Source organism: Pristis pectinata, chromosome 19 (assembly GCF_009764475.1).
Source record: "Pristis pectinata isolate sPriPec2 chromosome 19, sPriPec2.1.pri, whole genome shotgun sequence".
In the NCBI taxonomy this organism is placed as follows: domain Eukaryota; kingdom Metazoa; phylum Chordata; class Chondrichthyes; order Rhinopristiformes; family Pristidae; genus Pristis; species Pristis pectinata.
The window spans coordinates 30,597,107-30,611,913 of record NC_067423.1 but is presented as its reverse complement, the minus strand read 5'-3'; the positions used below and the strand labels follow the sequence as shown (position 1 = coordinate 30,611,913).

Here is a 14,807-nt window from a genome sequence, read left to right as displayed (position 1 = left end):
AGGATCCGAATGACATTTTGATCCATGTTGAATCCCATCAGTGATACTTTTCATGTATATTTTCCCAGCTTCTCAAATCCTAATTGCTTCCAATTCTATTCTACTGTTTATCGGGTTAATTTTATAGTTGGGGTTTATAACCCAATAATGGCATTGAATTTGATGAAGGCATTTTCTGGAAAAAGATACATGGCTGTACATTTTTGTAGGTGTGTGCGTGGGTAAAAGGATATCAAGAGATCACCTCACAATTCTCTAGGTCATCATTTTTCATTTGTAAAAACTCTGTGTAGACTTCAGGGAAATCTTAGTTGGTTTGCCAATTGTAAGTGCAATATAACAAATTCCTTTTTATTGCATTTAGAATATTGTTGTCCATTAATTCTACCGATCCATCCCTTCAGATTAATTTTAAAAATATATTTTTTTAATTTAATCATCAATTCTTAAACGATGTAGCTTCTTGAACATAGATATTTCACTGACAGCCATCTCATCCTCTGGCATGCAAGGATGTTTTATAGACTATGGCCACAGCCTCCCCAAATTCTTCTTTGAGTCAAAGTTGTACAATTTATGCCACTAGGATCAATTTCTTTCCATTACTTTTCCTTGTCTGTAGTTATGCTATCCAAGGCTCCACTCCTCTTTCCATTTCCATACTATTCTTTGAGAACAAAAGCAAAATACATATTTTTGCCATTCATCCTGTTTTGTATATTTTTCATTTGTGTGCACTTATGCAATTTTTTGACTATCTTTTTTTAAATACCTTATTATTTCATGTTATATTATGTGTCAGTATTAGTCATACCCTCCCTCAGCATTTCAAATCTTTTTGCTTCCATTATAAATTCTCGATCCAATGTGCGATTTTGTTCACATGAGGGGAGGGTTTTATCATTCCTGATATTGTTGTACCTTTTCCAAAACTTATGTTAGTTAGCAAAAGATAGCTAATTTGCCATTTTTATGAAATTAATATGTTTTGTTTTTCATATTTAACTACAACTGAACAGGTTAATGACAAAATCAAATCAATCTCTGACAATCTCATGCATTTCATGAACAATATAACACAGTTCCAAAATGAAATTGAAGGACTGAAAAACAAGACCGAAAGCAACAAAATATCAACTAAAAAGGCAATGGAAAAAGCAAATGAAGCCAAGACTCACGCTGATGAAGCTGAACAAGTAAATGTTTTAATCTTATTTTTCTAACGTTCTATTACTCTGCTTCTTATTAAATCTTTTAATCCCCAGGGAGTAATTCAGTCGATCAGTATTAATGAATTTAAAGATATAAACAAATTAGCGAGCAAGGAACTGTTCATTCAAAATGAAGATGAAAAGATTTATGGATATTAAGGGAATCAAGCGATATAGGGACAGTGCAGTAAAATGGTGGCAAGATAGAAGATTGGCCTTGATCTTAATGAACGGCAGAGTAGGCTCTAAGGGTTAAATGGCCTACTGCTCCTCTTGTCTCTTATCTTAGGTGATGCAATGCATGCTGTGATTAAAAACTAACCAGATGTACAATGATGTTGCTTGCTTTTACCATTATTGGTATGCTAAGAATGTCATTAATAATTAATACTACCCATTGCAAACCCAGAGGTACATCAGGTCAGCATGCTGTATTTTCACATTTGGGCTATTTTCAAGCTGAAAGATTGGGAAGTAGGTCCCTGGCTCCCTGCCAGATGTTAAAGCCTGCATTTTTCACAGTGGTGGGTCAGCATCAAAAGTTAACTGTTAATGAGCAACTGGAAAGGATGCTTTGGACCATCCAGTCTCTCCCATACAATTGTGATATATTGTCCCTTGATATTTCCTGGGAAGTAGAGAGTGACCAGAGGAGCATTGTTAACATGGTTAAGCGAGGGGGAGTCTAGAAATGCCAGGGACATGGAAGTGTTGTTGTATTTTAGTTGGCTGCTGGTGATTAGTTGTGTTTTGCAGGGGTCGATGTTGGGTCCCCTACTTTTCACGTTATATGTTAAAGATCTGGATGACGGAATTGAGGGCTTTGTGGCCAAGTTTGCGAATGAGACAAAGATAGGTGGAGGGGCAGGTAGTGTTGAGGAAGCAGGAAGTCTGCAGAAGGACTTGGACAGGTTGGGAGAATGGGCAAAGAAGTGGCAGATGGAATACAGCACAGGGAAGTGTACGGTCGTGCACTTTGGTAGAAGAATAAAGGCGTAGGCTATTTTCTAAATGGGGAGTGAATTCAGAAATCGGGGGTGCAAAGGGACTTAGGAGTCCTAGTGCAGGATTCCCTGAAGGTTAACTTGTAGGCTGAGTCAGTAGTAAGGAAGGCAAATGCAATGTTAGCATTCATTTCAAGAGGACTATAATATAAAAGCAAGGATGTAATGCTGAGGCTTTATAACGCATTGGTCACACCACATTTGGAGTGACGCGAGCAGTTTTGGGCCCCAGATCTAAGGAAGGATGTAGAGGCATTAGAGAGGAGGTTTACCAGAATGATCCCAGGAATGAAAGAATTAATATATGAGGAGTATTTGATGGTTCTGGGCCTGTACTCGCTGGAGTTTAGAAGGATGAGGGGGGATCTCATTGAAACCTACCGAATATTGAAAAGCCTGGATAGACTGGATGTGGAGAGGACGTTTCCAGTTGTGGGAGAGTCGAGGACCAGAGGGCACAGCCTCAGAATAGAAGGACGTCCCTTTAGAACAGAGATAAGGAGGAATTTCTTTAGCCAGAGGGTGGTGAATCTGTGGAACGAATTCCACAGACAGCTGTGGAGGCCAAGTCATTGGGTATATTTAAAGCGGAGGTTGATAGGTTCTTGATTAGTAAAGGTGTCAAAGGTTATGGGGAGAAGGCAGGAGTATGGGGTTGAGAGGGAAAAATAAATCAGCCGTGATTGAATGACGGAGCAGACTCGAAGGGCCAGATGGCCTAATTCTGCTCCTATGTCTCATGATCTAAAGCAAGAACTCATATTTTACTTTTCTTTCATTTCTCACTCAGCATCAGTGCTGGACTGGTGGATTAGGCGGGAAAAGCAGAACGTCACAGAAGGAAAGAGTGCTGCTTGGTTTGGGAACAGGAGGAAACTGCCAAAGCATGAGTATTGGGAGAGACTGAGAAGCCATCAGAGGGGCAGTTGGGGAGAAACGATTTCACCCACACTTATTAGTGAGCTGAGGTCACTGTCAGTAGTGAGGAAGAATTTCTCTTATTTGGATGGTGGTTGAAATCTGGAACATACTACCTGAGGGATTGATAGAGGTACTCTCACAATGTTTAAAAAGTACCTAAATGAGTATTTGAAACAGCATGGAATAGAAGACTATGGGCAAAGTGCTGGAAAATGGGATTAGTATCGATAGGTAATGGCTGGCATGGATACGGTGGGCTGAAGGGCCTGTTTCTGTGTTGCAGGACCACTTGTGGGATTAAATGTAGACAGTTTCAGGTGTGAGCTAGTGCAGGGCAACCTATATCTGTATGCAAAATGTTATTGTCTACACTATTGAAATGTTTTTTTTCCACAACTAATAGTCCTTTTACATTAGTTTTGCAAATTATCTGTTTTTAATAGACAACTTTCATATTTTGATCATTGCAGGAATTTAAAACATTGAATGAGGTGTATGCAAAATTAAGCAAACTGAACATACAAGAGATTCCAGTTGATGGAAAACAAAGAGCAGAAAAATTACAACAAGAGGCAAGTAATCTGGCAAAAGACCTGGAAAAAAAACTAAGGAGGATTACAGGTAGGTGGACGTTGTTAATGCAATGGCACTTTAAATGTATTTGATAATTTGGAGTCCAGCCTCTTCATATTGTACTGGCATTTTATTCATCTACTAATCAAACATTAAAATAAAACAAGTGGGGAAATATACAACATGTGCTTTGTTAAGATTTCACATAATGTTGGTACAGTTTCTAAAATTAGTACTTTCGGGCAAACATACTAGTACAACCAGAGATGGCAATAAGTGTTGACTTTGCAAGTATTGTTTGCATTCCCAGAACTTTAATGGAAGAGGTGGAACTGGAAGAGAGTTCTAGAAAGCTAGGGAGCTTAAAAAGATGTCAGGAAAGAAGCAGTGGTGGCAGGAGGGGCCCAGGAAGATTAATCCCTTGAGTCCTGAGGCCATGGTCTCAATGTTGGAGGAAGTTTCACATGCCTTGTTAATATCAGTGAAAGTATCTACTCACTATTTCACTTGGACACTTACTCCAACACTCAGGCACACCCCTCACAGCTGGCACAACTTGCAACTTTTCAACCATGTCATGCACATGCATTTCATGTAGCTGGTAGAGACTGCAGTCTGGAGAGGGATCTCACCGTGCCCTCCAAGTCAGTCATAGTCATACAGCACAGAAACAGGCCCTTCAGTCCACCACATCCATGCTGACTGTTCTGGCACCTTGCACACATCTATACTAATCCTATTTACCCACATTAGGTCTGCAGCCTTCTGTGCCTTGACAATTCAAGTGCTTGTCCAGATACTTCTTAAATGTTGTGAGAGTGTTTGCCTCCATTTCCTCCTCAAGCAGTGCATTCCAAATTCCAGCCACTGTGTATGAAAAAATTCCCCCACAGAGCCCTCAAAACCTTCCACCCCTCACCTTAAACCTGTGCCCTTTTGTCTTAGATGTCCTCATCACAGTAACTAGATTCTTACAATCCATCCTGTTGATAATTTCTATACCTCCATCAGGACATCCTGTCCAGGGAAAACAAACCCAGCCTATCCAATCTCTTCTTATAACTGAAATACCCCAAAACAGGCAACATCTTTGTAAATCTTCTAGCACCTTGCACACAATTAACTGAGCTCCATCCCAACTAACTCCCCATATTTGTGCAAGTTACTGAATATCCCTTTAAATAACACAAGTTGTCCCTGAAGCTCAGATCTGATTTCCTATGGACCACACTGTGGGTGAACTATACATGAATCAATTTCACAATGCACGAGTCAATGGACACTGCACAAAGACTGGTATCACCCCTGGGCAATCAATGAAGATAAATTTTGAGGTCAAAGTTACTCATTATTAGAAGAGTATCAAAATAGGCAATTACTGCCAGTTGTTCCAACCAATATTAAACTGATCTGCCAAGAGCCTGAGATGAACTTTATTGGGTACATTAAATAGTCTGATACTAATGCTGTTCCATAAGGCTCTGCAGTTGGTCGCCTGTATTTATCTTGTTGCAAATATTATTAATTTAGATTTAAATGTAGGTAGCATGATAAAGAAGTTTTCAGATTAAACAAAAATTGGCCTTGTCATTCACAGGGAGGAGGAAAGCTCTCAACTTCAGGAGAAGACAGATTGCTTGGTCAATTGGGCAGAAAAGTGGCAAGTGGAATTTAATCCAGAGAAGTGACAGGCAATGCAACACAAGAACATTCCATGAATGGAAGCACATTGAGAAGTGTAGTGAATCAGATGGACTTTGTCCATAGAAATTTCTGGTCACAACATTTAAGAGGAGATGGAGATCACACTGGAGAGGTTACAGAGGAAAGTTACAAGATTGTGAAGTAAGATAGGATAAGATGGCCTATTGTGAAGTAAGATAGAGGAGACTTAATTGAGATATACAAAATTACGACAAGTCTTGAAAGAGTAACTAGGAAGGAACCGTTTCCCTTGGACGAAGGGACATAGATGTCAAGCAACTGCTAGAAAGACTAAGGGAAGATAAGGAAAGTGACTTCACCCCAAGGGCAGTGATGGTTTAGAACTCACGCCTGAGAAAGTGGAAGAGGTAGGAACATTCAAAATTTAAAAGGTACAGGGATAAGAATTTGCAGAGTTGTGACCTACACAGCTCTGGATCAAGTGAATATATTCAAAGATGAGAGAGGCAAATCTTGAATCCATGGTTATGGGGAATAGGCAGATATGTGTTGAGACCAAAACCAGATGAACCATACTTGTACTGAAAGGCAGAAGAGTGTCCATTGGGTGTACGGCTGACTCATGTTCCTATTTCATAGGATCCTTTTCTTTAAAAATCGTGTGGAAAATATATGCTCTACTGAGATAGTTCCAGCCAATTTATTTCTAATCACAACTTAATGAACCATAGATCTGGGGATCATAATTCGGAAGAACTTCCTTCCTGGATGTTAGGACTCCCAACCCAGAGCCCTGAATGGTCCTTGAGCCACAGTATCTGAGAGGTTCAGGCTAAATGCGGGAGCTGGTTTGATTGTAAGGTGTACCTATTTACACCTGTGGTGCCCACTATTTCTGTGTATTCTTTTGACCTATCTTTATTGTTGTAAGTTTAAACTGTACTCTATGACTCTTCAAGCTGCTGTGAAATGATGCGGCCATTGTTTGGAGCATAATGGGAACGTGAGTTACAGAGATGATTGAAACTTTAGTCATGAGTTTTCTAAACATCACTAACTTGTCATAAAAGATGAACTTCACTTGTTAAAAAATCCAGAATTGAAGTACAGGTTTTCCCTTATGCAAAGAGACAGCTACTGTCTGAAATTTATACAGCTACTGTCTGAATATTGTGGGGTCAACATCAGGGTGAGACCAGAAAACCTGTCAATGATGTCAGTAGCTGATGAAGAGAAAAAATGCTGACCAATAATCTGACAGCAAGGATAGTAAATAATAATAAATTACTAATTTTAATTTTTTCTGCATTTATAGAATTGGAAAAACAGCTAAAGGATGGAAATAAGAAACTGAAGGAAAAATCAGATTACTTGTCTGGATTAGAAAAAAACGTGACAAGTATTAAAGAGTTTATTGAGGAGAAGATCAGCTTCTACAATAAATGCCTACCATAATAAACCAGCAATCCACCTTTTTATTGTCAATTACCCTTCGTAACTTTTAAAATTAAGACTTCGCAAAATATTGTGTAAAATGTAATGCTAACAATGTGATATTTCATGAGAATGGGCTTATATTCTGTTCTCTGCAGTTGAGTCACAGAACATAAACCCACTATAAACAAACCATTGTTGTATGTTGTCTCTTTGAGTATCCATTCAAAATTTGTTACAATTTGAAGTTTAACAAATTTGAAACACATGCGACATTTAATTATAGATCCCAGCTGATTTAAACAAAATGGCAAGTCACAAATAGTAATCTTGGCACAATGGACTTCGTATTGACCAGCAAGTTATCAAATGTGATAACTCACTCACCAAATTCATTACTATTTACTTGTGTTCAAATCTCCTTTTCCTTTCTAATATCCTATACTTTGTTCTTTGGCTTTGCAAAATATTGTTGACGGTTTTGCAGTTCTTCCTTTAATCTATTATATATGACTTTCTCGTTTAGCATGGTTTACATACGGTGATCTGTCACTCATCACCCCAATGTACAAGAGTTCAGAGCCAGAAAAATATGACCACTTCATTTTTATGTGAGTGGGCAATTTGCTGCTACATTCTGTCAGTCACCCAAAAATGAAAATCTACTCCTGTGCAGTTATTGAACACATTTTTTTACTTTATCTAAAATTCTTCTTATCAGATTTAAAGTTACTTTTTTTATTGGTGTGGCCCTTTGGTTGACAAAAACATTTTTACTTATCCAAATCTCTAACTTTATATTATTCCTTGCAACCATCTCTCTTCCAGGCTACAAAGCCAAACACTGAATTTTCTCAAGGATCCTCATAGTTAACTACTCAATTTCAACAGATAGACAGAGACCCCTGGATAGTAACACACCAGCTCCTTTTTTTTGCCAAAAATGTTCATCGGGAAACCCCTGGGAAAGCAGGTTTTTCCCCACTTTGCCATGGAAATGTAACTTACATGAGTCTCAGTGTACATTTTAAGAACTGAGCATACTATGTGATATGACCTTGATACATTATTGTACCAGACACTTTTGTTAGGTTGAGAATGACTATCTTCAATCATGGATATTCTGTGCTTAGGTGATATTACTTGCACATGTAAAAAAACTCACAGATAGGACAAGAAGCTTGACCCTTCGTATCAGTCTCTTGGCTCTTTTCTACATAGCCTTCAGCAACCACTTGAACATTTGTCAAGATACAGGTCCTCCCCAAGTTATGGCAGGGTTATGTTCCTGTTCACAGTTCACAACTCAAACAATTCGCCAGTCAGAAATGAGTCTGCCAACCATGTTCCCACCCGGCAGAAGGTGCCTGGAGCCCCACGGCTGCTGGCAAATCCATCCTAAGCACTCATTCGTATATACCGGCTGTACATAAGTCATGCGTTCGTAAGCTGGAGAGGACCTGCTTTGCCATGGGAGACTCTTTTTATGTTGATCTGGATGACACCTACAACAGTACAATAGTATCTCAGTGGTGAACCGGAGAGTTTACATGCTTGTCTGTAGATAAATGACAAACTTTGGACTCAGAGAAACGTTGCAAAATTCCTTGCTCCAGGCTGGAAAGATCCCAATACACAAAATTCATTCCACAGCAACCTTGCCAAAACACTAGCGATGTCCTCAAGCTGCAGTAGGTGGCAAACTTCAGTGACAACATCCATTCTGGAACATGGATGTCTCAGAAATGTTAAGTTAAATTCAGGAAGGTAAGGTTTCCAGTGAACACCCTGGACAGATATGGCTCCCTGCTGCAAGCTTTTCTGATCCCTCTCTTCAAGTAGTTTGTCCTTCACTGCATGACTGCTGTACATTCTCCTTGTTATGCTCCACTCCAAGGGGGAGGCCTCCTAGTCTGAGACCTACCAGTATGTGAAGCACCCTTGGAGTGAGCAAAACACACACCACACACTCAGAAGCTTGACACGAACAATGGACAACAGCAAACACATGTAAATTTGTAGCAACGACCAGAAAAAAACAACCAGCAATTAATTATTGGTAATTGATAAACCCTTAAAAAAAACCACTGGTGGGATTCCTGCAAACTGATAACATTCATTCAGAAGTGCAAAGTTATCAGAGGCTGTTAGCTGGAGCTTTAAACTCCAAAACTGCAGAACTAACATCTAATCACCCTTGCATGTGCTTTTCCAAGACTGCATCTGACGAGGCTTGTGTTAGAATTATATGTATGCGAACCATGGGTATCACTTCAAATTCCTTCTGCAATCATAACATCCAAAAAAGCTGATTTCAACTTGGTCCTTTTCAACTTGCTCCCTCAGCTATTCCTGAATGGTGAGTGGTGCTTATTTACCCTTGTCAGGAATAAATTTCATCAATATCACCCTACTTTCATATGTATTTCAATCAATTGGTTCCCTAATCTCCGGAACAGCAGGAATTCTGATAGAAGTTTATAAGATTACGAGAAGCACAAATAGAATAGACAGCCAGGATCTTTGTCCCAGGGTCAAAATGTCCAATACAAGAGGGAGTGCATTTAAGGTGAGAGGGGGTAAATTCAAAGGAGATGTGCGAGGCAATTTTTATACAGGGAGTGGTGGGTGCCTGGAATGTGCTGCCAGGGAGTGGAGGCAAATAGAATAGAGGGAGGTTAGTTTAGTTAAGCGTTTCATTACTCGTTTCACTAGTTAGGCACAACATCGTGGGCCAAAGGGCCTGTCCTGTACTATACTATTCTAAGTTCTATGCATCTTCTGGTTTTGACGATAGTTTAGGATCGTATTCAAAGTTATTCATTTTGCATTAAGTTTCTGAATCCAGGTCACGTAGTTTTTATTTATTCAAGTAATGTGGCTGGCATTTCCAGTATTTATTGTCCATCTCTATTTACCCCTGCTTTGGAGAGAAGGCTTACAGTCAACCACATTCTGGAGTCACATTCAGCCAGACCAGCTAAAGATGACAGATTTCTTTCCCTGAAGAATAGTGAATGAGATAGATCCTGAAGAAAATCTGGTAGTTTCACGGTTACTGTAATTGAGATCAGCTTCTTTAAATTTGAAATTTATTTAATTATGTACAGTCCCCAGCTGCTATTGTGGGATTCAAACATGTTTCTGAATCATCCTGATGGCTGCCTTTGTGTGTGGCTACAGCAACCTGTGTGCAGGACCAAAGTAGGCAAACACCAAGTGTCACTACGTGCTGAGGTCCTACCTGTCCCCTGTGCTGTGAAGGACTCATCCTGCATAATGTTCCATTCAGTCGGATCTTGCTGCACTACCAGTTCTTCACAGAAAATTTTCTGCAGAGAAACACCTTTGACCACAAGTTCATCAGGCAGTGGTCAGCAGAGACATCCTGCAGGCCCTCTGGGAGAAGGATATGATGGCTCCTTCTGGGTGTTTTCCCTCACAGTCAAAGCCATTTGGCAGAATGCTTCATCACCAGAACTCACCAACAAGCATATTCCACCTGGGGAGTCTCCAACCTGATGGCCTCAGCATCGATTTCTCTAACTTCCGGTAACCCCACCCCCTTCTTTTTCTCCCCCCCCCCCACTCCTTTTTCTTCTCTTATTCCTGTGGCTCCCTTCCCCCGCCTTGACGACCTGTCCGTCTCCTCTCCTCCCCTCCTCTCCCCTTTATTCCATGGTCCACTGCCCTCTTCTACTGGATTCCTTCTTCTTCAGCCTTTTGCTTCTTTTACCTATCACCTCTCAACTTATTATATCTTCTCCCCCTCCCCCACCCACCTACCATCCCCCCTCTCACCTGGACTCACCTCTCACCTGCCTGTGTGTGCTCCTCCCCCTCCCTCCACCTTCTTATTATGGCTTCTGCCCTTTCCATTCCTGATGAAGGGTCTCAGCTTGAAACATCAACTGTTTATTTCCTTCCATAGATGCTGCCTGACCTGCTGAGTTCCTCCAGCACTTTTGTGTATTGTAGCACCAAGACCTTGCATCCCCATCAGATCCTTCCTGCATGGTCAGTGTCTCATTCCCAGCGCACACTGGCCTCATAATGGTTGCAATGCGGATGAGACAATCAAACATTTTTGTGGACTGTGCTTTTGCCAAGAAGGCCTGGAAAAGAATACAAGGGTCCCCAGCAGCTGCATGACAGAGAAATCTCTGATCTCTGTTCCCAGGGACACATACATCAACTGCTGCTAGAAGATCATCAGCTCGGTGAAAGCCACACTTTGCTCTGCCTAAAACCTGTTGGTCTTTCAATGTAAGCAGATGTTCTTAAGCGAATGCTGCCTCCTGGCACATTCCAGGCTGCAGGAATATGTGCTGTGGGATGCACAGAAGATCAGTGCAGCCAGTACAAAGGCTTTATGAGGAGGGATAGCAATCTAAAGTCCTGCTGCCACTAGATACTGTGCCTGTCAAACAGTTCGTGGGTGTATTGCTGAAGGATGAAACATGAGTGGCCTCGATGCTTTATAAGTAGAATGTGAAGGTTCATGAGCAGAAAGAATGCATTGATTTGACAACACAATTGAAAGCATAGAAAGACATGTATTGATTGTATTTTCTGTACATATTTTTATGAATAAAGTAATTTTTTGAGATAAAAAAAAGTTCTGACTTGGAAATATGCTTTATCGTCACTGGGTCCAGCTCCTGGAACTCACTCCTGAGCCGCACAGCTGGAGTACATTATCAGAATTCACCATCTTCCAAATTGGAAGATGCGGTCCTATTCCTCAAGCTTTATATTGTCCTTCGTGGGAACAGTGTAGGTTGCCAAAGATACATTGATCAGAGTGTGAGTGGGATGGCAAATTAAAGTGACAGGTGACTGCAAACTCAAGGTCACTTTTGCAATTTGAATGGAAGTGTTCTGCAAAGTAGTCTCCCAAACACCATTTATTTTCCCCAATATAGAAACCATTTTGTGATCACCAATATGCATTAAAATCAATGGAGGGAAGTACAAAATTGTTGCTTCAACTGGAAAGAGTGTTTGGTCCCTGGACAGTGAAAAAGGAGGAGATAAAAGGGCAGGTATTGCATCTCCTCCGATTGCATGGAAATGTGCCAGGGAAAATAGAGTGGGTATTAGCTCCATGTGTGCATGGCTCTCAAAAGGCTATGTTCCAGACAGCAATAAATATGTAATTACGTGTGGAACATAGCCTTTCAAGAGGATTACCAATGTGGGAGATCTGTAATTAAAGCATAATATCTTTGTAAAAAAACAATTAATTTTAATTATTTAAAATGTGAAAATAAACAACTGCAATTGTCCTGGCTGGAACAATGGAAATAGTTAGTGTCTTTTTTAAGCTATCCTGTCTTTCCACATCTATAAATATAATTTTTCAATACATTTAGAGGAACTGCATCCATTATCTGTAGGAGATGACTGATCTGGAAGGCTGTAGGTCCATACAGTACCACAAGAGGGCAGAGCACTTTGGAGATTTGGCCTTGAATTTATATTATATAGCGTCATAATTTGGTGAAGAACTAATTTCACTAAAAACGCCATCATTGTGTAAGAATCATCTGGCTTCACACTTAAGACCCAATTACATCTTGCAGACCAACTTTGTAAACTTTCAAACTGTACCTGCAATGTACATCACGGGCACATCCCTCCCCACTATAGGTAGTATCTACAGGAGGCGCTGCCTCAAGAAGGCAACATCCATCATCAAAGATGCCCACCATCCGAGCCATGCCATCTTTTCGCAGCTACCATCGGGCAGGAGGTACAGAAACCTGAAGTCCCACACCACCAGGTTCAAGAACAGCTACTTCCCTTCAACCATTCGGTTCTTGAACCAACTGGCAAAACCCTAATCATTATAGTTTAGCAACACTATGACCACTTTGATCACTTTACACTAAAATGGACTTTTTTTTTTGTTCTAATTGTGTTCTTTCTTGTAAAAATTTATGTCTAATTTATGGTTTTTTCTGAATGCTGCTTATACGATGCTATGTGCTGTGATGCTGCTGCAAGTTTTTCATTGCACCTGTACATACATGTACCGTGCATATGACAATAAAGTTGACTTCACTTGAACTTTCTAAATAGATATTAAATTACACTAGAGACACAAGAGACTGCAGATGCTGGAATCTGGAGTAAACAAGACAGACCAGATGAAGATCTCGACCCAAAACGTTGTCTGTCCGTTTCTCTCCACAGATGCTGCCTGACCCACAGAGTTCCTCCAGCGTCTTGTTTGTTGCTTTAAGTTACACTAAACAATTATACTTGTTTCTTCAAATTAGCTGGACATTGAGGCTGCTGAAGCCCTGGGATCAGGCTGTTAGCATGATTTCCAGCTGAAAACAGTTAAGAACCAAGTCACTGCTAAGTCTGTGCCTGTTCAATCACCTCAAAGAAATGCTAAAATCAAGGTCTGCCAGTGAAACCATTTTCCCCACCTCTAAAATGCCAATAAATCCATAAGTTTTAAACATCAATCCCGTCAAGGCACTGTTGTATCTCTGAGCATTGAACAGGATGAAGAAATTTTCTTCATATGATAGTAGATAATTTCATGATCTAGGAGCGTTAAGTAATATCTTCACAACATCTCAAGTTCTCCCTGGCTATGACTCCTGCCTACCAAAGTAATTACCTCAAATACTTCTACAGATTTATGTACAGACATTCTTCCGCAATTGTTAAGCAGACCCTTGGGATTGAGGATGACCTGCTTCCTCTTTAATTTTGTGGGTTCTGAGGGGGCTGATGAAGTCAATGTAGGAACCACAGACTATTCCACAGACAGGGCAGGTGGTGACTGACGGGGTAGGCAGGTGGGTAGTTTGTGAGGTGATGCTCTCCATCCACTGCTTATGTAGGGCTTCTGTATGCTCCCGATGTATGGCCTTGATGTTCTCAATACCATCCTGCATTCTCCTTCTTCACTTTGGATAGTCATGGGTCAGTCGTTCCCAGGAGTCAGTGGAAAGATAGCACTTCAAGGAAGATTTGACCATATTCTTGACTTCTTTCCTCTGACTGCCCAAGACGTACCTTGGAATAGTGTGTGATCTAATGTCAGGCATGCTAACAAAGTGGCCCAGTGTAGCTAACTGAGAGCAACTAGGTCCTCAGTGCTGAGGACATTGGCTTGGGCAAGGATGCTGATGTTGTTTCACTTATCCTTCAAATGAAAGCCAGACTGGAACACAGTCTTGTTGGATATAAGCATCAAAAGAACCAGGTGATCAACACTCACTGCAGGGAAAGTCTGGTAATCAGACCAACCACACACTTAAAGACATTTCTGGGCTAAACTAATCAATTGTCAGTGACGTACATGTATTATACTCAGATTTGTATGCTTGAATTTAAGTGATGGTTTATCGATGTTCATCCTCCTCACTGCATGTATATTTATTCTACTCACATGGGTGTTCAGAGTTTGGACTGTAAATATACTGTTACAATTACTTTGAAGGAGGGTCACCAGCTTCTGAAAATTTATTCCTCATGTTCTTTGCAAATGAAGTGCACAGATATTGTTGGTCATGTTAAGTGGCATGCTGCACTTATTTTGATACCACTTGTGCATAAATTGTAGGTGTATGTGAATGAAGTGCATTGAAATAGACCTTAACTGAGGGCAGGGCTATGCATGGGAATTTGAATCTGACTGCATTTGAAGGTGGCAATTTAAATGGACATACTGCACCTGTATGCTCACACATGCTTGTTTTTACTATTTTTGGTGACTTTTAGCCCCATCCACTCCATTTCCATCCCAAGCTACAGCTAACTGAGGATACAGTTTCTATAACAAGCCATCCAATGTATGCAGATTCTTTGGACACACAATGGTGACATCATCTCAAAGTTCTGTTTCTCCATCACAAATGCTGCCTGACTCGCTTAGTAATTCTGGCATTTTCTGCTTTTATTGCAGGTTTCCAAGATCTGTGGTACTTTGATTTTGCACAGCACGTACTACAAAGGTCATGTCCTTATTAGAGCT

At 40.5% G+C, this 14,807-nt stretch overlaps 1 protein-coding gene across 2 annotated transcripts in view; it reads left to right on the top strand.

The window, feature by feature from the left end:
* lamb4 (laminin, beta 4) overlaps positions 1 to 6,994 on the top strand; it is an 86,575-nt gene extending 79,581 nt beyond the window's left edge. Inside the window, exons 33-36 of one of the 2 annotated variants that reach the window (XR_007957808.1) lie at positions 1,020 to 1,196; positions 3,607 to 3,757; positions 5,307 to 5,781; positions 6,690 to 6,799. Coding sequence is in view for 1 of the 2 variants with exons in the window: in XM_052033619.1 (XP_051889579.1) it covers positions 1,020 to 1,196; positions 3,607 to 3,757; positions 6,690 to 6,829 (468 nt within the window). In the remaining variant the exon portion in view is untranslated. Of the gene's footprint in view, positions 1 to 1,019; positions 1,197 to 3,606; positions 3,758 to 5,306; positions 5,782 to 6,689 lie in introns of both variants that reach the window. The other variant, XM_052033619.1, reaches the window with a different exon arrangement.
* Positions 6,995 to 14,807: the final 7,813 nt, after the last annotated feature.